The following is a 25,792-nucleotide window of genomic DNA, read 5'->3' as shown; positions in this document are numbered from 1 at the left end:
GCCCAGGGAGGTTGTGGATGCCCCATCCCTGGAGGAGTTCAAGGCCAGGCTGGATGAGGCTTTGAGCAGCCTGGTCTAGTGGGAGGTGTCCCTGCCCATGGCAGGGGGTTGGAGCTAGAGGATCTTTAAGGTCCCTTCCAACCTGAACCATTCTGTGATGGGAAATCAAGCTGTTCCTAAGGCAGATGGCAGCAGGTGCAGAGGCTGGGTCTGGGCAGTGACCTTTGGTGACTGTGGCACTGCTGTTGTGCGAATGGTTCCGTACCATTGGAGACCCCTGACTTAGCTGTCCCTGTATATTTGTAGCAAATGGGTTTGCTGAGTTGCTTCTCTTGTCCTCCTTTATGTGCGTGTCTGGGAGAGGCCGTGAGATACTTTTTGTGAGAATCTTGTGGGAGTCCTGTTCTTCTGACTCAGGGCACTAGCAGCCCTGCAACAGGGTCCTTCAGGTTGTAGAGTGGAGGGGCCATGGTTATAGTAGGGCAGACCTGGTTGAAGAGGAATGATTATTACAGCTAATGATCTGTGGCCTTCTGCTCTAGAATCACATATCATAGTGCCAGCACACTAACAGGGGAACAGGAGTGATTCAGTAGCCACAGGCATACAGGCAGCTGGTGAATTGTGAGGGTGCTGCAATTAGCAAATGGTGTATTTGGCAAAAACAAGATTACTGAGATCACAAATAATAAAGGGACTGCTTTTGTGAATAGGCCAAAAGATGCATCCCTTTGTGTGCTGAGGCACTTTTCTGTGCGGGTAGGACTTCTGTGACTTTCTGGTCATGGTGGTGTCCAGCTCTGCTTGATCTATGGGGCTAAAGGGTTAAAACTGCCACTTCTTGAATACCTTGCTGTCAGCAAAGGAGTGATACAAAGCATGTGATATGATTAAAGTAGACTAATAGCGTGTCTCTTCTGTGGTTTGAGAAAGCTGACTTAATTCTAAAGCTTCATAATCATTCGGAATAACAAGCCAGAGGTCTCTTCTCTGTTTGCCTTGTGGTGGATTTATTTTGGATGTTTTTCTTCCTTTCTGCCACTTGAGATCATGTGGATGGACCCCAGGGGCAGAGGTCTCGGGGAGAATCCTGGTGCCAGAAGACACTTCCATTCTCCAGTGGGCTGGTTGCCCAGCCACGTGGGACTTCAGTGCTCTGGTGAGCACTTGGCTAGCTTGGCAGGGTGTCTGAGCTCCTCCAGAGGCTTAGCCTGAGAAGCATGAGGGAGTGCGTGTCCTCGTACGCTCTTCTGGGTAGGCTATCTCTAGCTCTTGGCTTCTAGCAGTGTCTGGCTTCAGCTATGGAGTGAACTACTGGGGAGCCTGCTATTGCTGGGAATGGCCATGGATAAGCCGAGTTGGGCTCAGCTTCTTTCCCATGCTGGGAACCAGTGCCCAGGCTCTGCTAAGCCCCATCCGTCTGCCTGTGGAGAAGCAGTGTGCGGTCCCAAGGCTCCACGGGCAGAGGGGAAGTGAAGAGAGAGGGTGTTTGTTTAATTGCTGCTCAAGTTGATAAGCTGGGGAAAGCTTCCTGCCCTTGAAGTAAAACTACTGCCTCTGCACCTTTACTACATCCTTGCTAATTCCTGGAAAGAAATAAAAAGAATAGGAAATCTCATTTCCCAGTTCAGGCAGATGCTGTGACTTCTCAGAAGCAGGTTTGGCATGGGTGTGCTGAATATAAACACCCATTAGTTATCTGCCGTAGCATCTGAGAAAATGGAAGTAACTGAAAACCAGTTTGTTTTGAAAGGGAACTTTACAGTAGAAAGTCCTTGACCTTGACCTCTTGCATCTTATGGGAGGTGGAGGAGGAAGAGATAAAAATCAGTTATACTACCTGGCTCCTACCTCAGTCTGGCAATCTCTGGTGTTGTCTCACAAGATAGGGTGAAAGCCTTAATGCAAGCTCTTTTTTTTTTTTCTGCCTGGACTGTGGTAGCCTTTGGATGCTTTGGTAGGGAGGGAAGGCTGCTGGGTTTCAGGAGGGTATCTCCAAGCCAAGTGGCGTTGGGAGGGATATTGTGCAATTCCTCTGAGGAGATTTGTTGACCTCCAAGGCGTTGCTTGCATGAGAAGGGAGGCTTGGGAGCCTGTCCTGTGCATGTACTTGCACCGGGGATTTCCAGGCTGATGAGTCTGATGGCAACGGTAAATGCTTAGTAGCATCCTCTGCCCGCCGGGGAGAAGCTTACCCCGGCACAAGCAGAGTGCTGCTCGTCTGTGCCTGCCACCCTGCTGCAGTTTGAGGTGCGGGTCCTGCTCCGGGGGCTTTGTTCCTCCATGGGGTGGTGTGGGGCAAGCCAGCATGGGGAACTGCCTTTGACACACAGGCACCGCTCGCAAGCAGGAACCATTTCAGAGGTTAAGTTTACAGCGTGAGTGCAGAAAACAAAGCTGAGCTGGTCTTGTTTTTGGAGCCATTAAAGAGCCAATGTAGTCAAGTGACAGAGTTGCCCAACCAGTTTTGCGAAAACTATGCATTTTTACTGCACCTTGTGCTGGTTTTAGTCAGCGTGGAGACCTCTTTCTGGACCCTGTCTGCAGCATTTGTTGCACAAATAACATTCTTGTACGTGGTAATCAAAAAGAGAAAAAGTCCGCTAAACTGTACTTCTGGCTTTTTCTTCTGTCTGCTATTTCTCGTAAGTTGTTTTTCTTTTTTTTTTAGGGGGAGACGAGAACCAAATGACTTTTGGGACAAGGTTGTGAGTTTTCTGGGTTGTTTTTTTTTTTTTCCAGTTTTCTTGGCAGACTTGTGTCTCTGGTCTTGCTGAATGGAAAGATTTGCTTAAATCGGAGAAATACTGTCCTGCAAATACTGTCATGCTGTGCAAGCATGACTATATAGACCGAAAATAGCAAAGAACTTTCTCAATTTGCCAGTTGTAGGGACTGAAGACCTACTTAAACACTGGCGCTCAAACTGAAGTGTGAAGTCCAGATATTCTTAAAATCTGATTGTGCTCCTTGCAAATATAGAGAGATGATGACGGGGGGCTTCTAAAACCTGCACTGATCTCTGATACCGAACTGTGAGTTGGCCTCTTTTTAAGAGTATGATAGTAGTTTATAATTATCACTTCCTCTCAGGCATCAGAAGTACATTTCTAAAGTACGCATTTCCTTTTTACAAAATGCACAACATGTGCTTGCTGTGGTTAAACATGCTGAAAAACCTCTGCCATCCTAGACAGTCCTATGAGCGCTTTCTAATCTAGGGTCTCACTGGATGACACTGTCGCTTGTCGGATTATTTGCACAACAGTATACTAACTACAGAAGTCAAATGGGAAAACTGAATGTCTTATCAGGTGCCCCAGGAACAAATCTACTTTTGCAGTGTGAATTGGTGAGTTTTCTCAGGCACTCATCCAGTTTCCTGAGAAATTTGGTCTTTCTGCAGTATTTGCAGCCAACTGTTGCCTTACTTTGGTCTGCTCCCCTTACTCCGGGGACAGCAAGTGTGCAGGGACTGCATGCACACCCGAGCCACTGGCTTGCAAACGTCTTGCAGATGCTCATCTTTGGGTATCACTGTACATATCTGTACTCCTAAGTGGTGAGATCAAAGTTTGTTGACAAGTAAGTATCATGCTGCAGTTAGCAGGCTGATGTAGCTGTGCTGCTATATCTGACTTCGGGCTTAGCCCTCAAACCATCTCCTCTAGCTTGAAGGGGATTGCTTCTAGTTAAGAAGAATATGTCTGTAGTGTAGATGGAATAAGATTTAGACTGTTCCACATACCTTCTTTTCTTCCCTTCTGTTTCCAAAGTTTGTATTATGCAGAAATGCAGTTTTCTACCTTGCCCTGACACTTTCCTTCAGAAAGAAACTGTACTTGAATCAGTGATGCACGCACACATAAATAAAAATAATCTCTGCATCTGCAAGTGTGGCCTGTGAGACGGTAACCCTAATTAGCAGCCTTAATATTTAGGATCCAGCTTCTCCCTCAGATCCCTCCATTGTAACTTTTGAAGAGAGACCATTTGGAAAATCTCCAGGACAAACATGATCTTGTTTATGTTTTCAAGGTCAGTACACAGCTGGTATTATCTCAGTGGAGCTTAAAGAAAAGTTCAGTGAATTCAGACCTGAGTCTTTCATTGGCTCTGTGGTTATTTGCTTGCCAGAGACAAGGTGTACTTCCTAGGTGTACTGAAAGTCCAAGGCCTTTGAATATTAACGTCAACAAGATGAACTCCTTAGGATATTCTTTGTATGTTAATGCAGCTGTGACTTGCAGTCTCTGCCCTGAGGGCAGTGCTGTACCTGGTTAACAGGAGACTTAGTAACTCTGCCATTGTTCATTAACTGGGACTGGCGTGTGAAGCAGTCCCGTCTCATCACAGATGATCAGGAGACCTTCTGATTGCCAAGGGCTTGTGGATGGGGAAGCATTCCTGGCAGCTGAGCTTTGAGTACAAGGGCTCAAAATCCTCCAAAAAATAGGCTGTTTCCTCTTGCTGCTGAAGATCATGGCTTTCTCGGCTGCCCGTTCCCCAGCCTCTCCTGCATGCAGGTGTCTGGCTTGGAGCTGGAATGGGAAGTGACCATTTAGTGAGCAACTTCTGATGCCCAGCTGGCTTCTGTGGGTCTCTAGCTTGGTATATACACCTGATCTGGTTCTGGTTTCTGGATTGGGATAATGCTGCAAAAAGTAACTGCGCTAGCCTTCAAAATGGCCTTAACCTCATGCAAATTAGCATGCAGATAAACATCTTTGTGGAACCACTGGCTTGCTGATCTCCTCCTAGGGACAGGTGCTAATTGTTGTCATTGGAGTGAGCCAGTTCTGCCACCTGAGTACCTCAGTGGGAGCTCCTCCTTCTCCAGGGCTTCTTGGTCGATCTGCCTGCAAATGGGCCCAGCTAATCTTGGACACTCTTGTGGTGCAAAAAGAAGGCAGGGAGGTGAGACTAGATCAGGGAGAGCTTTAGAGATTTTCAAAACCCAGCCTGGTAATAGTATCTTGAGGGAAACAACCTGTTGCAATGTGTAAGGCTTGGGTAGGCGTGGGGAGGGTGGTGCTTACCTGCTGTGTCAGAACCCATGATCAGCTGAGGCTGCTTTGGAGGTTGCTTCACTGGAGGAGCTGAACTTTCATCCGGAGATCCCACCTGCCACATCAGATGCAAGATGTGAAGGATCAGGAGCCTCAGGATATGCTGCAAAACCTTAGTTCAACAGGACTGGCTGCTGCATCTCTGCATCTGTCGAGCTGGAAGCTTCTCCTTTGGCAGGCAGGAGGGGTAGCAGAAATGAGCCAGCATGCCAGCCTTACAGGGCATTCACGGTGTTTGTGCGGGCAAGGGGAATAGCAACTAGAAAACCAGTTCTGGTGCTGGTTTGACCTCCCTGTAGCCTGGTAAAAGCTAGTAGCAGCACATCCTGAGCAACTTGGTTTAGAGGGAGGTGTCCCTGCCCATGGCAGGGGGGTTGGAACGAGATGGTCTTTAAGGTACCTTACAACCTAAACCATTCTATGATCCTATGGGGTCTGCCTTTGTGTTACACTCCCTGCGGTCAGAGCTGGAGGGGTAGTAGTGGGGAGCAACTGGCCAAAGTACATACAAAAAAAACCCAAACTACCTGTAGCTTCTTTGTAACTGATTATTTCCTTTCCTTAAGGAAGAGGGTCTGGGGACAGCGTCTGCTGTTCTGTGTAGATGCATTCAAATGTGAACCCTCTTTTACTTGAGTTGGGGCACTGGGGCTGACCTTCAGAGCTCATTGCTCTCGGGAGCACAGTGCTCTCCTTGAGAGTTTGCAGGAACTTTGCACTTGCCTGTAAATGTACTGAGACAGTGATTTCCACAACTGATCTGCTCTGGTTTGTGTTGAGGTTGTTCCTGCTTGTCTCTTTCTCTTTCACCATGCTCGTAAATGAGCCCCTTATTTGCGTGGTGTGGTAACTTGGCAGCTGAGGTGCTTCAGCTGCTAGAGCTCACTGGGAAGAAACCCGCAGTGCAGGAGCACGGGTGGTGCTGCGGCGGAAGGCTGAGCTCTCACTGCCAGAGCCGCACGGCACAGGCACGTACCGTGCCAGCCTGAGCCAAATATCATAAACTTCAACAAGCACCAAACATGCAGTGCTTGCTAGGTGGAGGCAGTCCAGGATCTAATTTGAGAGAGCAGGATTGCGATTAAAAATTAACTTAGCCTCTCTGCCCCCTGACTGATGCGGTTGTAAAGTCCGTGCATGAGCGTTCCCTCGCCCTCCTGGTGGGGCGGGCAGGCAGAGGTGTTCAGCTCTTCCCCATATCGCCTGTCCTTCGCCGCAGTCACCTTTTGCAGGAGGGGGGCTGGGAGTATCACAGGTTCCTGTGACCAAAAATAAGTTAATCTCCGAGCTGTGATGGGACTCCTCTGCTGTCGCTAACAAAGCAGGCCTCTGTCTGCCTCTCCTCAGACACACGTGTCCTGGATTTTGTGCTCCACATACCAGTCTTGCTGTCATCGCTGTTGCTGGGAGAATGACAGGCCTGAAAGCTGGAGGTGGTGGAGGGGGCAGGAAGCCATCCCGTGAAGCCGGTTTAGCCTGTGTGGAGTCATCCCATTCCTCCCGCATGGGGAACCCCAGGGTCCTGGATCAACTGATGCCTTCCTGGAGTTAGTTCCCCATTCAGGTCCTGGGGCTGATGCTAAGAAAGACCCAGGATCAACTACGTAGACGCTGACCAGGCCATGTTGGCAACCAGGCTTTTATGGCAGTAGTGTCTCAAAGCAGCAAACTGATAGATGTGCATAAATAATCCCGCATATCTTTACAGGATGGGAAATGAGAGGCTAGGAGAAATGCCACTCTGCAAGTTGACAGTGCAGTCTCTTATGAAATCCTCTGCAGAGCTGTCATCAATCTGGAGAACAACGGGGAAAACTTGGAGGCATATGGGCAGGATTGTTGAAGACTGGGTGGGGCTGCTTGGGGAGGAAAATCCAAATGGTCAAAGCAGTTAGGGTGGAGAGGAAAAGGAGGAAACAAACAATTGTAGACAACCAGTGGAATTTAAAAGTTGCAGACTTCATGCATTAAACCTTTGCATGCGCTGCTGCAGAATGTTAAGGCTCAAAAGTTGACCAATCTCAAAAGGCAAATGGTCAGCTCTGAGTGCCACAGTCCGCAGGCAGCATTGGCTGGCAAGATTCGGTGCTTAAGCCAGCCCTTCACGGCCGAGTGGCATACGCCCAGTTATTATAACTTAAGCTCGTCGGCTTCCAAACCTGACCCATCTCAACTTTTGTTGAGCTGCTACTTCTACTGTATGGCGGTGTTCCTAGTTTTGTGACTGTGTTGTTCAATTTCAGAAGGTAGGGTTTTGAGGAGTTTCATTAATGTAGTGAACAAAAGTAAGTTTAATTTCTTAAGGATAGTGTAGGAATTGGAAAATCTCCAGTGTTTGAGTATGTGAAGCCCCGAAGTATCTTAAAAGCTCAAAGCAAAATCCTAAAAGCTTGGTTCTTTTTTGGCTTGAAAACTGTACTTTTAATTATTTTATTGCTAGGAGCTACAAAAGTGGTATATCTCCCTGTGGCAAGAGGAGAACAGTGCATAATGCTGTAATGCACGGTTGGATTTTGGGGTTTTGTTTTTTTTTTAGTAAGCACGGAAGATGGTATGCCTTTAACAAATAGCTAGGAGTAGAAGAGCCCTGAAAGCAATCTTTTATCACCTCAAGTATGTCTTTTTCCACAACAGCTCTTCTGAACTTGTTTGACTACTTAATTATCTTAGATAACTATTGTAAATGTACTAACAGCTCTGCAAATCTCTGTTTTCCTGACTAATCAAAGTAGCATGGACAGAGTTGGATGTAGGCAGCACATGGCTATTTAGTGTTAGGAAGCAAATCAGCAAGTACTGGGAGTTGTCCCTCTGGTTTGAAAATAAGGAGGACTGCACCTGGGACCGGACATCCTAAGGTAAGAAGTCCAGTGCCTTGTGCAGAAGGTTAGTATCTAGCTTAGTTCTTGGCTAGGTTGAAGAGTAGAAAAACACTCGTATCCCCCACAACGGACATTCATCATCATCTAGGGACCTGGCTGCCTCGATGTTCTGGTTAGACTGCAAGGCTCCAGTTTGCGATGCTATTAAGAGGAGATGTGCTCATGGTGAAGCCAGTGAGCAAGCCAGCTGGATGGGAAAACTTATGTCTTAGTTATCCTGTCCAAGTGCAGTCTTAAGTGTTGGTGCCTGCCAGGATTAACAGCCTGAGAGAATATATCTCCTGCAGAGGAAAGCAGGGGAGCATGCAGCTTGAAGCAAGTGGTATTTGTGCAGTCCCTGCTCAAATACTCACCCCTTTTCTGAGATCCTGTTACGGGGCACAGAAGTTCTTGGGTTACAGCTGTTCTTTGACAGCAAGCTGGCATTTGTGGTAGGAGAGTTGCTCTAACACGAGGAAGGCTTGTTGAGTAAACTTGCTGTCATTAACCAAGGGTAGAAATCTGCTAACAGAGCCTTCGCTCACTTTTCATAGGTTGGTAGCGATGCAGCTGTTGTATAGTGCATCTGTGCTGGAACAGAACCAGCTCATAGCTGATGGCTGCACCTGGGGGGACTGGAAATGGGAATGCTGTGTGTTTGATATTTGTTGTAAGTATGGACCAGAAACTATTGCAGCAGCTTTCCCTGGCTAATTTGAAGGACTTACTTTTGGGTACTGCTGGCTTTATGGACTCTGACCTGAGGAGTTAACTGAATAAAAAGCAACTTGAGATGATGCTAACCTGACAGTGCAGTAAGAGCTCCTTAGGTGCAATGACTGCTAGATAGATGGGATTTTTAAGATCGACCTGTAGCATAGCTGGCCAAGACTGTATATCTGTGCTGCTTTCCCATCTCAATAGCATGTTGCTATGTGCTGTGCAGCGATGGGCTTAGCACAGGCTCTAGCTGTGGCATCCCTTTAAGTTAGAGCAGTAGTGTTGTCTTCAGCCACGAAGTTCAGGCTCGTGCTCTCTCCTGAGAATTGGAGGGTGAACCATTGCTTGGTGGGAAGACTAGCAAGTTATAACAAGGCCCGCGTTACCAGTTTAGCTCTCAGAGTTAACCTAAATATTTAATAGGATTAAGCAAAAGCCTTTGATTTGAAACAAAAGAACATACTGGGCTCCAGTGACCCTCGGTACACCCAGGCTGGCAGCAGGGAACCAGAACTGGTGGGGCTTGCTCTTCCCAGACCAGACTGCTGACCCCAGCCTGGTATTGCTCTTCCTCCGGGTGTTGCTTTTTAAGGCAGCATGGTCTGTTTTGAGCAAGGAGCTTGCTAGAGCAAATTTTAAGGAACTTAAAAGTCCTCTGTTGCCTATGCAGGAAACATAACTGAGTGTGGGGGAGGAAGAAGAAGCAGGAAAGCTGACCTGAGACGTTCCCTCACCCGTCCTCATGTGTTACTCAGCTGTGCTGTTTTCCCTGGAGGAGGCTTACTCTAGTAGTGGGGGTGGTTTGTAGTTCTTCTTTCTGACTTCTGAGCTCTTTGCTGTCAGACAAGTGAGAATTGCAGTAGCTTGCAGTCATACAGATCTACTTACTCCCCAGGTCCTGTACCTAAAGACCTGATGAGGATCCATCGTTGATAAGCTGTCTAATTTGCAGTGTTGAGAGCAACCTTGTCATCTCTTCTCCTGTGGGTTTACTTAGGCTTCAAGCATGATAATTGAGCAGTATTAACTTCAGATACAGTATAAGGCCTTCTCTCTGTGGTGAAGATCTGCCCTGGAGTTTGTCTCTTGCCTTCTCTGTATTGTTTGCTGGCCACTCCATGGATGCGTGTAATTTGTGTGGCTGGTACCAACAAACTAAAACCGGCATCTTGTCTTACCAGTGCTCCCACACTGCCTAGAATATGTGAGGTTGGCTTTGGAAACTGGGACTTGTTGAAGTCTTGCCCGTCTTGATCTTGCAGCAGAATTGGTAGTATGTAACTGTGGAGCAGACTTGCTGGTCCTCATGCGTTGCCAAAGCATCTCTTCAGTGTTCCTTCAGCTGCTTAGGGGCCACGAGGAGATGAGATTTTCTGGGGGAGGGAGCTGGCCTTGTGAGCTCCTTCTTCAGATAAGTGCATCCTTTTTCTCTATCGGGAGCGGTAGCTAGAGTTGGTGTTTCGGTTGATGCTATTAATGCAAAGTCCGTATAAATAGTGATGGAATTAGCAGTGTATTTGTGATTAAATCCCTTTTGTAACTGTGATAGCCCTCTGTCACTCTCCAGGAGCTCTTGGCAACAGTGGCTGTTTGTATTTGTAGTGGTGGTGGTGTCTTGTCTTGCTCTCCTGAAAAGGAAACTCAGGTAGTCTATGGAACTCATGCTTTCTGTGCGTCTGCTCTGAGACCCACCAGATGATTCAGAGCTCTGCACACGGTGAGGGTGTTGCTCTGAAACTGCCTGGAGAACCTGTCACTAACATAACTGGTTGTCTGTCTGCTTTCCCCTTAGGTCCCGTAAGTGAAAGAAGATGGGGTCTGGCTGCCTAAAAGTCACTAAGTACTTCCTCTTCCTCTTCAATCTCCTGTTCCTTGTAAGTACCGTGGGCATCTGCAGAGTAGAAAGGAAGAACTGGACTAAAATTAGCTGGAAAGGTGTTTTTTCTGGATGTTCGCCCAGTGTGTTCATTAAATAAAATGGCCAGAGTTTTGGAAGGAGGGAGGGAATCCCTAGAGCTGAGGGACATCAGAGCTGCTGTGCAGCTCCCAGGTATGTCGAGCAGCTCCGCTCCCAGTACCCACTGGCTGTCTCCAATTCACGCAGCTCCCTTCTAGCAGTGGGAAGGGAAAACAGGAGTTATGGCTCCTTTCTGGGAGGAGGGTAGTTATAACTACCTTCTCTGCCACATCTGGAGCAGCAGCTGAGCTGCCCCTGAGCAGCAAAGCTACAAAACCTGCCAAGTAGTGGCAATGCCCTCCTAAATAGGCCAGGCAAGCTTCAAAGAACAACTTTAATTTTGTTCGAGTCCCAACGGCTGGTTTTGATTTTTAACAAGATGAATTAGTCCAAGTCCCCTATTTGAAATGGAGTTGGGAGGTTGGGGAGACTGGGGCAGGCTTACCTGGGGAAATGAGGCAGCCCACTGGATGCAGTTATTTTCAAGTGTGAGGCTTGGCAAAAGATGAGCTCCTTTTGGATCAGAGTGGGTCTGGGAGGGCCATACACATTCTTGCATGCATCCTTTTGTGAAGCATAAATATTGTGTGTCATGTGGACGGTGAGGGTACTGTTGGTGCTGCCCTCCTGCAGTGGGATGGTGTTGTGAGGAAGCATCAGGTTTCATCTGTCCACCTATTAGCAAGAAAATAGTCTGTCTGATATTGTTATCCTTTGTGCAGCATGTAAGGGGAAGGAAGGTCAGGCTGGGAGGGCAGGGAGGGAAATGGAGCATGATAAGGTGAGCACTGCTTTCTGGTCTCTGTCCCTGCACATAGCTTCACTCTTGCTTCCTGCATTGCTGTGCTGCTGGCACGTGAGCTTGAACTTGAGGCACATCTGGATCTGTTTTCCCTTGGCGTACTCTGCTGGCCCTTTCTGTGTTTTGCTTCCATCCTAAAAGTAGTTAGCTCTGGTCTAAGGGCTGAAAGTCAGGGGTGCTCAAAGCATCCATGGGGAAGACTCTTGGAAGGGAGGGGAGAGGAGAGGTTTTTCAAGTGCCACTAGATCTCTGAGTATGATTTGGTCTGCTTTAAGGGTAGGAAAAAATCCAGCTGAGTCCAGGCTTGTCCTTCCACTACTGTAGGACTCCTCTGAAGACATACCAGCATCCAGGCTATCTCCTCTCTTGAAGAGTTGGACTTTTAAAGCAGCATATAACTTAACCAGTCTACCCTGGGAAGCAGAGCTGCATTTGCGAAGTCAGGGTTTGAGTCTTGCTGAATGAAGCCCAGTACCTGGGCACTGTGTCGTTTTCCTTTATTCCCTAAGCCCAGGTCTGAGTTCATCAGCTAATCTCTCTATAGAGAAAGTTCTCTTCAAGAAAGAGAACTTTCTTGAAGCCTGGGAGGAAAGATGACAGCCTGAAATACTGCGGTGCCTTACAACGCTGTCGCTAGTTTTGCTGGATGCTATCAATGGTTATTGTGGCATCGCGATTCCATGTTGCCCTCCTCTCCCCTCTCTGCTGAGCCAGGCATGGTCCCAGGCAGCCTGCGGGCATAGCGGCGCTGTTGGGAGGCAGAGTTGAACTGCTTCGTCGGGCCGACCTACGTCTGCAGTGAAAAGCGTTTTCCTATGTTTTGCAAGACTGGGAGGATGGCAGGCACTGAATCCCTCCGTGGGTCTTGGGGAGGCTTGAGCACTCCTGTCTGGGTTGCAAGTGATGGGAAGCAGCTGTTCTTTGTCCTGCGCACACCCTGTTCCAAACCAGCCCCTCTGGTGTAGCAGCCAGCCCCTCTCCCTCTGGGGGAAAGCTGGTCTGATGCACTGAGCTGGGCCTGGAGACTAACAGTTTTAAGGAGGGATGTGAGGAGGTATGTGCTGACCGAAGGGAGAAGCTGCTTTAATGAGCTCCTTTGCGAAGCCCGCCGTGCAGCATGGGCTGTCTTCCCCTTTGATGCAGCTGTGTTCTGGTGGGGAGCTTGCTACTTCTCTAGAGTATAGATTTTGAGCATGCTTCTGTCTTGACCGATGGCAGGCTTTTTGCACATGCCAGGTGTTGAGGAAGGTGGTATCCATTACTTTCTCACTGTCATAGGAAGCAGTTGACATGAGAAGCTTTTTCCGTTATGGTTGTTCAAGGTGTAAATGGGGGAGGTATTCTTGAGCTTATACAGTGTGGTAGATCAGTATTAATCTAGCAGAGAAACTGCTTCTGTTGAGTTGCTGTGAGCATGGACAGGTTTTGCATAGCTCATGCTGCTTTCCCAGAGCTGCTGAGTTTTGTTGAGGAAAGTGCTTGCACATTCATGTGACAATGCTGGTGACGGAGCTCTGTACCTGCTCTGCACCCTGAGCTGAGCCTCTGTGATTGCACCTTGTGCAGGCCAGCCCTCACTGTCTGGAGTGTGTTTTCCAGCCTTGCTTGGAGGTGATGAATTAAGTCTTTAGAGACACGTTAGTGACTCTTTTAGAAGTTAGTTAGTCATTGAAATAGCACTCCTCTACAGCTCGAGGTCTGTTAGAAGGTCCCCTGCTATAGCTGAAGTAGTTCAGGGACTTGGTGGTATTTTGCAGTCTTGGAGCCTTACTTCAGGGAAGGGTTTGACCTGCTTTGATTAAAGGGAAGAAGGTTATTTGGACTGCTTGCCTACTTGCTACAAAAGATAAAAGAACCATAAGGTTAGAGTATAAGCTTAGTTTCTCTAATCAAAACTTAACACATCTCTACCTTCTGGGGTAGCAGACATGAGCCACAGCAGATGCTTCCCCTTAAAGGGAAGACAGTTCTGTGAGACAAGTTCAACAGTTTCTGGAAACCGTTTGTTTAGAATATGTAACTGTCTGTCCCACTTCTAACCCTTCTGTAAATGGAGTAGAAGGCTACTACCTAAAACAACGTCTGGAAATGAACAGCCTTTCTGTTGGCCCCCCGTGCCGGGCTCAACGTTACCGTGTGTGATGTAAGTGTGGAGGAAGGCAGTGCTGGGGAGGACAGCTGGAGACCCCCAGCTGCTCTTTCCAGAAAGCTGGGTCAGCTCCATCACAGTGTATTTCTTCCATGCCCCTCTTCAATGGGCTCTGATGTGGGAACTTGCTGGCCCTGCCTTGAGGGAGCTACATTCTTCTGGCTTGGGTATGGAAGGAGATCTTGCTGAAATAAGGGGCGAAATCTCCACTCCCACTTCAGGAGTTTAAAGTAGTGGAGTAGAGGAATTAAACTATGGAAGGCAGACATGATTTCTTCTCTGGAGAGTCTGAAGCCAAGCCAGTGACAGAAGCAGCCTCGCTCTGCTACGCAGACTCCTGAAGATGCTGAGCAGATTTACTATCCTGCTAGGAGGTAAATTAACTGTTGATAATAGGACACTGTTTTCTCCCTGTGGCTTATTTTCTCTCTGCCTTTTCCTTTTAGTGTTTTCCACAGCAGCTCCTGGCAAACACATGAGTTGTGGACTAGAGCAAAGATCAGAGTGAAAACAGACCTTGGATAGTCTGAGCACCTCATAACAAACAACTTCCCAGGAACTCAGCTCAGCCGCCCTTCTGTGTTTTGTCAGCAACAGCAAAACTTAGGTGACATTTCAGGGTCAGTGAGCCAAGAGAGATGTCTCATACAGCCCGGTTTGCATCTTCGTTAAGACAAATATTTTATTAAGACTGTAGTTTAAATGTGAGACTGCCTCAAACTGTAAATTCAGCAGTTCTTGGCAATACCAAGTTTGAGAGGAATTTTTTAGGGGCCACAGCTGTTGCATGTTCAAGGGGCCTTTCTAGTTTGATCAGCAGATTGGGTGCTGCGGTGAAGCATGTTGGGACATAAGGCAAGGGGGAATTCTTGTTACTGCCATTTTGTCTTTTTTTCTTTTTTTATCTTTTTCTTCTGGGATACAGCATCTACGTGCTTTCTGCAGCTGAGTCAGTCGTCTTCATCCATCTTCCTAGATGGGAACTTGCTTGGTGACTTTCTAATCCTATCCCCTGAGCTAACTACATGTTGCGCCCTCTGCCAAGCCAGGAAAGCTTGCAAGCAGCTTATTTTAGACTGTTGCTTTATCTTTGCTCAGAAAAGCTTCTTTGTATGAGGAGCTGGAGCATACTGTAAACTTTCAAAATGGGGAGCCAGTGTCTGTCCACACAATCCTCTCTGCCAACTTGCTTCAGGTGGTGGTTTGGCATTTCCCTTGTCTCCCAAATACCAGAACATTCTCTAATGAAGCACAGAATTGCAATATCTCTTCACCCGTGTTGGTTGATTAAGTATTTCACTTCATCCTATCTTGAAATACACTGGTGTAACAACTGCTGCTTGCAGTTCATGTCCTCTGGAAGCATCTGGCTTGCATTCCTTCTTCCCTTGTTTCTTCAAAGTCTGTTTTAGATCTCCGCACAACAAGTAGTTTCCAGCCTTTGCCACTTCTAGTTCACTGAATGGCACAAGTTTCAGCTTGTTATCAAACCTGCAGACTTACAGGCTTCTCAGCATAGTTACTTTATTGTGGATATAATGGTGCTGTCATCCTTATTTGGGAGCTGGGGTCATTTACATGCAAACACCTCACAGTCTAGTATAAAACATGGTGACACCTGGAAGCTAAAACAGGGCATGCTGTGTTTTGTTTGGTTTTTTTCTTCTTTTTTCCCCCTTTCCCCCCTCCTTCAAACTGAGATGGGAAGACTGTATGTCTCTTGCCTTCTCAGTTCAATGTCTGGATTCAGCTGAGCCCTCACAGGGACATATCACTCTACTAATCCTTGCCCTAGATAAGACTCTGGTGAGCAAGGCAGAGACCATGTCTGATATTTCATAATGCCTGATGCTCTCTTGGTGGTAAGATATGTTGGCTTGAGGGACTGGGGTGTTCTGGCATAGAGTAGTGGCCAAGCCAAAATGCCCAAGCTTGGCTTTGGAAGGGGAAAAGCGTTTCACTCGAGGGAACCCACATGCAAAGTGAATGCTGCTAGGTTTTTTTTTTTTTTTTGCATTTGTGTGTTGAAGCCATAATGTTATAACAGAGCCTGACAAGCTGAAGATTTCCTTCCTGGGAAGGTTCCAGCTGCCAGATATCTAATCCTTTGGCAGCTGGCTCCCAGCCTGGTCCCATAGGGTCAGGGATTTCTCTATTCAAAAATATCTTTAAAATCATGTGCTAGATGTGTTTGTCCTTCCGTGGTTCTTCACAGAAGCAGCGCGCTTACCTTTTGCTTCTGACAACAAGGTTCTAGCAGCAGGGTGTCTCTTCCTCAGGCCATTTTAAAGGGCCCTCCTATACAACATTGTGTACTACTAAAATACTGTGTGAAGGACTGCCAAGCAGAACCTGGGGCTCCTGTGCAGTTGGCCGAGGCACTCTTCCTGGAGTCATGCTAATCCTGTTTACTTTGGGAGGAGTACTATGGGGGACATGGGTGGGAACAGCAAAAGAATGGTTGTTTTTACTCTGGAAGTATGGAGAATGGTGGCAGCCTCTTCTTATTTGTCTAAACTAATAAGCCTTTGTGTGTTTATTCTTTCAGATCCTGGGTGCTGTGATCTTAGGTTTTGGAATATGGATTCTGGCCGACAAAACCAGTTTCATTGCGGTTCTACGTAAGATCATATTTCTTCATCTTCTTTCTCCTTCTGAATCAACTCTAGTCTGGGGCTGTGCTTGACCATGGTGTAGTCTAGGGTTGGCAATAGAATCATAGAATGGTTTGGGTTGGAAGGGACCTTAAAGATCCTCTAGTTCCAACCCCCCTGCCATGGGCAGGGACACCTCCCACTAGACCAGGCTGCTCAAAGCCCCATCCAGCCTGGCCTTGAACACTTCCAGGGATGGGGCATCCACAATCTCCCTGGGCAACCTGTTCCAGTGCCTCACCACCCTCGTAGCGGAAAAATTTCTTCCTAATATCTAATCTAAATCTACCTTCTTTCAGTTTAAAACCACTACCCCTCATACTGTCGCTCCACTCCCTGATCAAGAGTCCCTCCCCATCCTTCCTGTAGGCCCCCGTTAGGTACTGGAAGGCTTTTATGGAATACTTTTATACACAGTCTGTGACCTGAGCAGTAACATGGTGTACAGCAAGATGGAACTCTATCAGGAACCGGGTGAAAGGGAGCAATCCTGGAGACACAGCATTCCAGCTGGTCTTGTGGATTGCAACACCAGGGTCAGAATTGCCAACAATTCCAATATTTTATCTTAAATGTAGGGACTAGTGTGTAATTCTATTTTTACTGCATGCTTTGTGTTTCCACAACAGCTTCCCTATTAACCATTGTGTCTGAAGGCCCCCAGTGCCTTAATGTAGTTTTGCTATGCGAGTCCCCTATGCTCCCACTGCTTTCTGTAGTGATTTACTTCAGTTTGACTGTTTTAAATGCCAAAGAAAGAAAATACCTGGTTTTATTGAAGCTTCATATACGTTGGAAGTAGCCAGTATGTTTCTTCCTGAGCAGTAGAGGATATAGATCTGAGGGGGGATGGAAGGTGTAGGTGTGTGAAGTATTTAGTGCTCTAACTTCTACAGCATACTCAAGTACATACACTTCATGAGACTTAGCCTGGCCATCAGAGGTGTTTTGTGTCACTGCACGTGTGAGGAGCTAGCCTCCTTCCCCTTTAAGGCAGCCAAGAGCGTCGACTTGAGTCTTAACAGAGGGTCTGCTTTCTGCAACAACTAAAAACTAAGCTGGCTTAGCAGAGCCTGCGCGTTGCAGGGCTCTAAGTGGACTCTCACCAAATGAGTAGCTCAGCTCCATCTTTCACAAGCCCTGCTTCCTTTGTGCTTTTCCCTAGAGGGGACTTCAAACAACTTTTCTGCTTGACGGGTCTGGTTCCCCATTGCCACTACCTCCAGAATTGCTGACTCTGTCACCAGTGTCAGATGCTGCAGGAGGGTTGCCTGCACGCTGCTTGCAGACCCAGGGAATGAACAGTAATGGCATTCATAGCGCTGTTCCCAACTACATTGATCCTGCAAAAGGCTTGATCTCCCGAGTCCTGCTGAACACTCTGGCCTGGCTTTGGAAGGTGCTGGGTGGAGGCAACACCCCCGCTAATGCCATACACACAGATGCCGCCGCTAGCTCTGTTTGTTGTGCTGTGGCCTCTGGCTGGCTACTGCAGTACTAGAAGGGCAGGAAACACAACAAGAGGTGTTGGTTAGTTAAGTGGGGGCATGAGCAAAAACACACTTCTAATATAGGCAGCCAAAAAGGAGCTTATCAGGGCCTGGCTATTTGCCATATGCCTCACGGTCTGAGGTGTGTTTGGTACCAGTGGGCCCGCAGCTGTTCCCCCCGGCTGATGAGTGTTACTGCCACTTTTCACGATATAAAGTCCCTGAGCTTGGCTCTGCTTCTTCCCATTTTACACAGAATCTCTGCTAACAGAGCATTTAAGGATTTAGCTTCCTTCCTGGAGATTTCCAGCATCAGCTCCTTCCCCCTGCCCCCTCCCTTCCTTTCCCATGCCTTGCCCTCTCTTTCCCTCTGCTTTAGTAACCCAGGCATCGGGGAGGGAGCCCAGTGCAGCAGGGCACTCCAGCCGCGGCCAAAGGAGCCTGTTGTGCTTGCTTGGCCCCCTGCCCAGTGCAGGGGAAAACACGGAGTGACAGCAAACAGAGCAGGAGTCGTCCTGCCAGCAGAGCCTTCTCCTGCAAGACAAGATGTATTGCAGATGAGAAGTGCAAGCACAGCTCCTGTCCCCCTGCCACTGTCACTTCTCCAAAGGGCTTTTGAGTTGGAAATACGTTTTTCTTTCTTCTAATAAGAAGTTAAGTAAGGAATTGCTTTCTAGCACTGTGGAGGTGCTGCAGCCTGGGCACTTGGACGCTTGCATGATTTTGGGGGAGGGAATAGCGTAGTCTTTGGAAGGCCACTCCTGTAAGGCTGCTACTTCAGTGAATGCTTTGCAGTATCAGCACCTAACCTGCACAGCAAGAGTCCCAGGACTGGTGAGGAAGGAGGAGCAGCATCCTGGTTTCTGTGGTGTATGTCTGGCCTGGGAATGAATCAAGGCTGAAGTGACCTGTGTGGCAAACAGCTCTGGTTCATTTTTGGACAACTGATCTTTTTCCTCTGTTCAGCATGTTCTAGGGAAAAAGTCTGGAAGGTGGTGACTTGCACCAGGTATCTGAAATGGAGGGAGGTATGTGTTAGTGGGGAGAGTATTAGTCTGGATTCGGTTACTGTCCTTTAGGCTATTTCAGGAGGAGCTCAGAGGAGGTTTGCCTCCAGGGGCTTCTGTCCAGGAAACTAAATGCTCAGCTCTAGGAACATTTTTTTCATTAATCTCTGGACATCCAGAATTCCCCTACACTGCATGGCTTGCAGGTCACCTCATGATAAATGAGGTTTCTGGTTATTATTTCTAGACGGAATCTCTTCAACTTTCATGCTGTAATGCTGTTCCATCCAATCCTATTCTGCAAGAAATAGTCCTGTGACCAACCCATATGTAAGACATCGTTTCTTCTGTTGCTCATGGTACTAAATATTGAAGGGAGAGGACTGACAGCACCAGCATGTCTGAAATAAACTTGGTTGAAAAACCTGTTGAGGGTTGAAGAACACAGTCATTCCAAACACAATAGCAGGGGATAGCTAGGAGGTTATGTAAAAGTAGCTAATTTGGGCATGATACCTGTTTTGATCCTGGATTAACATCTATTTGCAGGGGGTCATGCACAGGTGCTGCAACAGCCTGCAGTGAGTGCCTGGCCACAAGCCATTCAACACTGACTTGTCAAGTAACCTGTCACATTGTCTATGCTCAACACTAGCTGTAGCTCTTGCATCATGTTACGCTCCATGGAGTTTGCGTGTCCCACTGCTGACTGCGAGTGGATAAGTAAAAACAGAGTGCCTGGAACAAGGAATAGTGTGTTAAAGTGAAAAGCCAAACCAAAGAGGGTTTTTAGGACTTGGAAAAAAAGCTTCCCTGAAGATAGTGAAGAGAATTGAAACAAATAGGCAGTAGTTGTGGAGCAGAACGTGCTTTATCGTACTCTCACTCGGAGTGCATTCATGAGGGAGTTAAAAATCCAGTAAGCAGCTAGCTAACTTTCTTTCTTCAAACAAGGTTCATTTTTTTTTGGAGTGACCGTGAGTCTTTTAGGCTCTGAGATAATGGAGACCTGCGAGTTGGCTTTGGAAGTCTTCTTTATGAGAAGACATCCAGAAGCAGCCTTCTGTCCCCATGTTCAACATGCCTCTGTGCAGTCCCTTTGTAGAAGACAATAGACTATTATAAGCAGATATGGAGACAGATCTCTAAATGGTGATGGCAGATGTCACTTTTGTCAGCAGCTAATTTTGTTTCCTCTCCTGGCCCCCACAGAGATGTCATCTCCCTCCCTGAAGACTGGTGCATACATCCTTATTGGTGTTGGGGCTCTCACTATGCTGATGGGATTCCTGGGCTGTCTTGGAGCAGTCAATGAAATCCGATGTCTCTTGGGTCTGGTGAGAGAATTCACACTATGTTTTACATCCACCCTTTAATACCTCTCCTGCAAAATATCTGTTGGATTGTAGTTGGAGCTCTGGTCTTCTGGGGACAGTACTTCTGCTACATCAACTTAGGTCCAGTTCTTAATTTGCATACGTTAAATTCTCCAGCAGTCAGCAGGCTGCAGCAGTGGTTTCTCAGACATTACTGATGATGAGCTAATAGCTCTGCGCAATGAGAGGGGATGTCACTGACACTCCCTGCAAACAGTGGGTTGAGGACTGCTTGCTGAGGAGACGTGTCCCAAGTGACCCTGTACATCATCCCCCTCACCCCATCTTCCCAGTTGGCATTGTGCTGTCAATGGTGCAAGGACAAGTGTCAAGGGCAGTGAGGGAGAAGAAGAGGAGTGACAGTGTCCTGCTGTGCTGTGAAGTTCAGCTTCTCTGGGAAGTGCAAGAGTTGTGAGAGACTCCACTAGCAACGTCCTGAATGCCAGGACCTCTCTTCAAATGGTTCATCTTTAGGAAATTTTCTGGCTGTGATGGATGAGGTGACACTAGCTTCTTGCACCTCAGCCTGCTACTTGACTCTTGCTTATACAGAGCACGTATGTGTGGGAAACCAAGTGTGGCCACATTGTATATGTTGGCATCAGGAACATCTCATAATGGAATGGTAGTAGCTGCCGCTGTTTAACCTCGGATGTCAAGCTTTTCTTAAAAGCAGTTTGCTGGCGAATCTTAAATTTAGATCCCCAAACAAATTAAATAGCGCTTTTTTTAAAAAAAGCGTAATTGACTTTAAATATAATTAAAAAAAAAAGTTTGTAAAATTGACTTTTGTTGCCATAGAGGCTCAGGGTATGCACAGTCCAACTGACTGAGGTCAGAGTGGACTGGGAATGCAGCTGGAGGTGGGAGAGGGAGTCCCAGTTGGAATTGACATGCAGAGGGTGCTTGTAAACTCTCTCCCTGAAGTCTTCCCGTTGACCTGATGGGAGAAGTGAAGTGCACTGGTCTGATGTAGATGCTTGTACTTAAACCTCTTACTGGGGACACCATTGCTGATAGCAGAGCTTGTCTGCAGGCAAAGGTGTTGGTTCAATGTCGTAACTTCTCCTGTATATGAAATCTTACTAAAACTTGTGCTATTATGTTACAGACCTTTCTAAAGGCTGATAGTGGTCATCTGTTCTCTTTTGTTTCCAGTACTTCGCCTGCCTGATGATAATCCTTATAACTCAGGTTGCTGCTGGACTGGTCATCTACTTCCAGAAAGAAAGTGTAAGTGTTTCTTACTCTGTGTGTTTTCCTTGGTCTTGGTGCGGGGAAACGGGAGACACCTGGAAAGTCTTTCTTCCAAACTGGGCTATACTGTTAGCAGGCATAACTGCATTCTCCGTTTCTCTACCCCAGCTCAGCAGCTTTGTATCTGCTCAGCTGCTTCTGTATCTGCCAGCTTCAGTAGTGCTACTTTCTCAAGGATTATGAAGCTCTGCTTGGTGTATAGGCTTTATTTTTGGGTACTGGGAACAGTAAAAAGAAATTCCTGAAAGGCTTTTGATCACACCTCCTCTTGATCCTGCTGCAGACTACTTATTTGGGCATGTAGTAGTACCATGTTGCCATCACTAGTGCCTTGAGGCGTTCCCAGCCTGAGTGATTGCTTTTCTGACTCGCCTTCCTCATTGTGTCATCTTGTTCTGTCCACTCAGCCCTTCTGCATCTGTGTGTAAAACTCTCCTTGGAAGAGCTGTCCTCTTTCCCCAAGAGCAAACCCGAGTATCTGACAGTTCCTGTACTACAGTCTGAGCTTAAAGCCAAGTGGTTTAACATTTTGAAGTGGACATCTTTGTCAGGAATGCAGTTTCACAGTGTATGCTTCTAGAGCTCCAATAGGCTTGGGAATAACTCTTGAGCTACTTAAGTGCATTGCAACAGCCCATCCTGGCTATAGGTTCCCTGGCCGGGGCAGTGCCTGGTTAGCTTCCAGCTGTTTGACAGCTAGACTGGGAGCCACACTCATGCAGTGGGAGCAGGTTATAGCTGTGGGGTCCCTGCTGGATTCTGTCCTGGTATACAGGTTCCTGGTCCCAGTTGTGGGTAACTGTGTCCTTTGCCACATAACCAAGCATCTATACCTCTGCACAGCTGTGCTTGCTTCTCCTAAGCCAGCCTTCCTGCTAGGTGGCTACAGAAAGCAGGTGGTTGAAGAAATTATGGATGGGGCCTGGTGGTGAAGTCTGGGAGCAGGGGGACAGTGCCTGTGCCCGGTGTAGCTGATAGGAGCTTTGTACAAGTGGCTGTGGTGACTTTGAGCAGCTGTTGGCTGGGTTCCTTGACAAATGGGTGAATGTAGCTTGCTCTCTGGTCTGGCTGGGGCTGAAGGAGAAACTGAAAGGTTGGCTAGCGGCTGCGTAAAGTTGCAGCTTAGAACAAGCTGCTGATTCGCAATGTAACAGCTCTGACTAATGCAGAGGAAGGAGGTGTGGGGATGGGCATTCCCCTGTGATGGGGAAATGTGGCTTTTTTGGACCATGAAATTCCATACCTCTGTTGGTATTTCTCCTCCAGCTGTCACTCTACTGTAGAAAACTCTAGCCTTTGAGCTGTAGCTCTTCGTTTGAACCTCAATCAGACCAGGGAGAGAATAAAAGTGCTGAGGATTATTCTGCACAGCCCTTGGAGCTGGTGTGGCTGAGATCACCACTTGAATGGATCCAGCAGAACGGTAGGGGAAGCTGGGCTTTGAACAGTTGCTCCTGTTCAGTCCTTAGTGTGAACAAAACTTATGGAAAATCTCCTCTAGAGCCCTTCTATTTCAGGGACCCTCCGAAGTACCTGCCTAGAGCACTAAGAAAAACTGTTTCAGGATGCTGTTGGCTGGAACCTCCCACACACTGGTTTGTGGCTGCGCTTCAGTGACGCTATGCGTGTCGCTCTGCTTCACTTGATGTACGTCATCCCGGGACAGCTCAGAGCACAGCGAAGCAAACTGAAAACTGCTGGAGATCCAGTCCCTAGATGTCTATTGTGTTCTTTGTATTTATTTCTTTCTGACTTCAGGAACTCGGTTAGATACAAAACAAGGAATAACAAGAGTGGAGGAAAGGATCTTGGATCTAGAATGTAGCGTGGTGATGCTCGCTCCTCCATTTCTTGTAACTGAAGTATTTATTTCTGCACTGCAGGAGGGTAGACTCCTCTCTATCTGCCCTTTTCTTGATTAATGGCTACTGAACAGATGCACTTCGTGGGTTTTTTGTTGGAACATCCGTTCCTTTTCAGTGTCAGAATCCTTCCTCACCCCTGACATGTGAAAGTATGCTGAAATAGAGTTAGTGTAACTGTAAAAGGCTGAGTCTCTGACAGGAAGGCTGTTGCTTTGCCTTCCCCATGGGCATTGCTAGAGGAATGCCCCTTCAGACTGGAATTGCCCAGTACTACTGGGAGGAAGTTGATGCAACACCCGTTTCCCTACATGTGGTGGTGACTGAAACTGTGTGGTGGGATGGGTTTTTTTAGGGACAACAAAATGTCACATATGTTGCAAACGGCATTTTTCTTTGAGATGAATGTTGCTACTCACCTACATCTAGCGGATCACAAGCCCCTCAACATGCGAGAGCCTGGGCAAGGTCTCTCTTGGCCTAATTCTCTCTGCAGCTTGGCTCTAAATGCCTTGAGCAAAGGAGAGCAGTGGTCTTTCGGGAATTGCCCTACTTGCTAGGTATTGTTTGCAGCAAACAGGCCGGTGTGACTGCGTGCAGCAACTTGCCTGGGGCTGTGGACTATGCATTAGTTTCAGAATCTGAAGTGACTGGGGGGGTGAGAGCCCCCTCCTGGGTTTTTCTGAGCCTCTTTTCAGCTGCTAAGGAATGCTGGGGGAAGGATCTAGCTTGAGTCTCAGACAGAGGGACAGGATAGATGACCAGCAGTGTCTGACGGTGGAAGAAGCCTGCATGATTCATTCTGTGATCAAGACTGAAATCAAAAGACCTATGCTCTTTCTTCTGGTATTCGCTTTTCCACAGCTCCCTCTTCAGTAAGCCTGTGTGAAGGGGAGACTGACAGCCCCGCTGCTTTATGGCAGTGGTCTGTGGTGGTGTGGTGGTGCCAAGGCTTTGACTGCCCCTGCTGTGGGGTGGCGGGGTTGGCCCTTCTGACATGGGGCTAGCTAGAGCTGGGGAGCGGCGGGAGCCCAGAAAGCAAGGGTAGCCATTTCTTGGAGCAATCATGCCCCACACAGCCCCGAGGCCTGACAGACCTTAAGTGGGTGAAGATGGCAAGGATGTTGAAAGCCTGCCTACGTGTTCAGTATGCCTTTTTAGCTTGTTGCTCTTTCAGTTTTCCTCTGCCAAGTGCGGAAGGGTGATCAGCTGCAGGTGCCTGTGTTTCCTCTTTGGGCTGCTCTGCTGGTTAGACCTGTGAACAAGCTGCCTCAGTGTGTGTGCCTTCCAGAGCTGTGCTATTGTTTGTGTAACACTCCCCCTTTCTCCAATAACTTTCTGAAACACCTAAGAACACCTGAGTTTTTCTTTAACTGAAATGTTACAGTTTTTTGAAACCAGAGCTGTTTGTAAGACTTCTTGCCTGCTCTTGTGTAAGAGTAGAGGAAGAGCAGAGATAGAGCTTCCCTGTGCAGCTGTGATTGGGGACATCTAGTTCAGGCCCTGTCTCTGCTTGCAGTGGGGTCCTGGGATGGAGAACAGAGGCACTACCTGGGATTCTTGCAGAAGTGACACTAGGTTCCACCTGGCCTAATAGCTAAGGGGCTAGATGGGCCCAGGGTAGGACAACAAACCCAGCTCTCCTTGACTCCCTCTGCATGTGGAGCAGCAGTGTGCGGGAGGGGTGAGGGTGGGAACTCAGGGGTTTAGTAACTGATAAGGCTTATGGCAGCAGCCAAGGCCAATCTCATTAGTGAGAACCAGGTCAGGTTGCCTTGATTTGAAGGGAAGGAAAGGGGGAAGTGAAGTAATTAAAAGGGGAAGAGCTACACATGATGAGAAGAAAGATCACACAGCTCCCATCTGTCTGGCCTGACATAGCTGATCCCAGTGAACTGAGCTGCAGTTTTCCTAGGAAGAAGAGTTGCTCATGTAGACAAACTTCTCTCTAACAGTAAGCACTGCTTCTCTTGGTGGGTGTTCTGGATTTGCCATGATCGTTTGCAATGCTTGACAGTAGAATGAAAAGGGGGGGGGGGAAACAAAAAAAAAACCCCCAAAAAAAAAACAAAAAACCCCCACATTTCCACTGATCTGAACTATGCTGTAGCACCACAGACAAAAGTAATGCATGGGATGGGAGCATCCTAGTGCTCAGGCTGATGTAACTCTGTCCCATCCCTCCAGAAGTCTAATGCCACTTCTCTCCAACCTCTTGGGATCTGGGTCTGTCAGCAGTACCAGCTGTCCTCACATACAAGCCTCACGAAGAGCTTAGAAAGGCTTCAGAAGGAGGTGGGAGGAAGAAGGTGAAGGAGTCTGCTGGGTGGTATCTTGCACATCTCCTCAAAATGAAAGGTCTAAATCTCTGGATAAGGAATGAGTGTGAAGGGATGATTTGATACACCTGAGCTTTGTGATAAGACTGTTAATGAGGAGTTTAGATAGTTGTAGTACTTCCTGTCTTAATATAGAAGGAGCAGTTTTAGGAGTCTGGGGAGAGGCAGATCAATGCCTTGTGAAAAAGGGAAGTTTCCACCAGCTGTATGTCAGAAAAACCCAGCTGCGCACAGGAGCAGAGTGACTCA

At 47.6% G+C, this 25,792-nt stretch overlaps 1 protein-coding gene across 3 annotated transcripts in view; it reads left to right on the top strand.

Moving 5' to 3' along the window:
• The window catches only part of CD82 (CD82 molecule), a 46,386-nt gene that overhangs the window by 10,076 nt on the left and 10,518 nt on the right, over nucleotides 1–25,792 (top strand). Inside the window, exons 2-6 of one of the 3 annotated variants that reach the window (XM_063332153.1) lie at nucleotides 2,672–2,705; nucleotides 10,443–10,524; nucleotides 16,107–16,179; nucleotides 19,922–20,046; nucleotides 21,244–21,318. In XM_063332153.1, coding sequence (XP_063188223.1) covers nucleotides 10,462–10,524; nucleotides 16,107–16,179; nucleotides 19,922–20,046; nucleotides 21,244–21,318 — 336 coding nt within the window. In that variant the 5' untranslated portion in view covers nucleotides 2,672–2,705; nucleotides 10,443–10,461. Of the gene's footprint in view, nucleotides 1–2,622; nucleotides 2,646–2,671; nucleotides 2,706–10,442; nucleotides 10,525–16,106; nucleotides 16,180–19,921; nucleotides 20,047–21,243; nucleotides 21,319–25,792 lie in introns of those variants that run through there. The other 2 variants (XM_063332154.1, XM_063332152.1) reach the window with 2 other exon arrangements.

This window comes from Chroicocephalus ridibundus, chromosome 4 (genome assembly GCF_963924245.1).
Source record: "Chroicocephalus ridibundus chromosome 4, bChrRid1.1, whole genome shotgun sequence".
NCBI lineage: Eukaryota > Metazoa > Chordata > Aves > Charadriiformes > Laridae > Chroicocephalus > Chroicocephalus ridibundus.
This window is presented reverse-complemented; position numbering and strand designations above follow the sequence as displayed.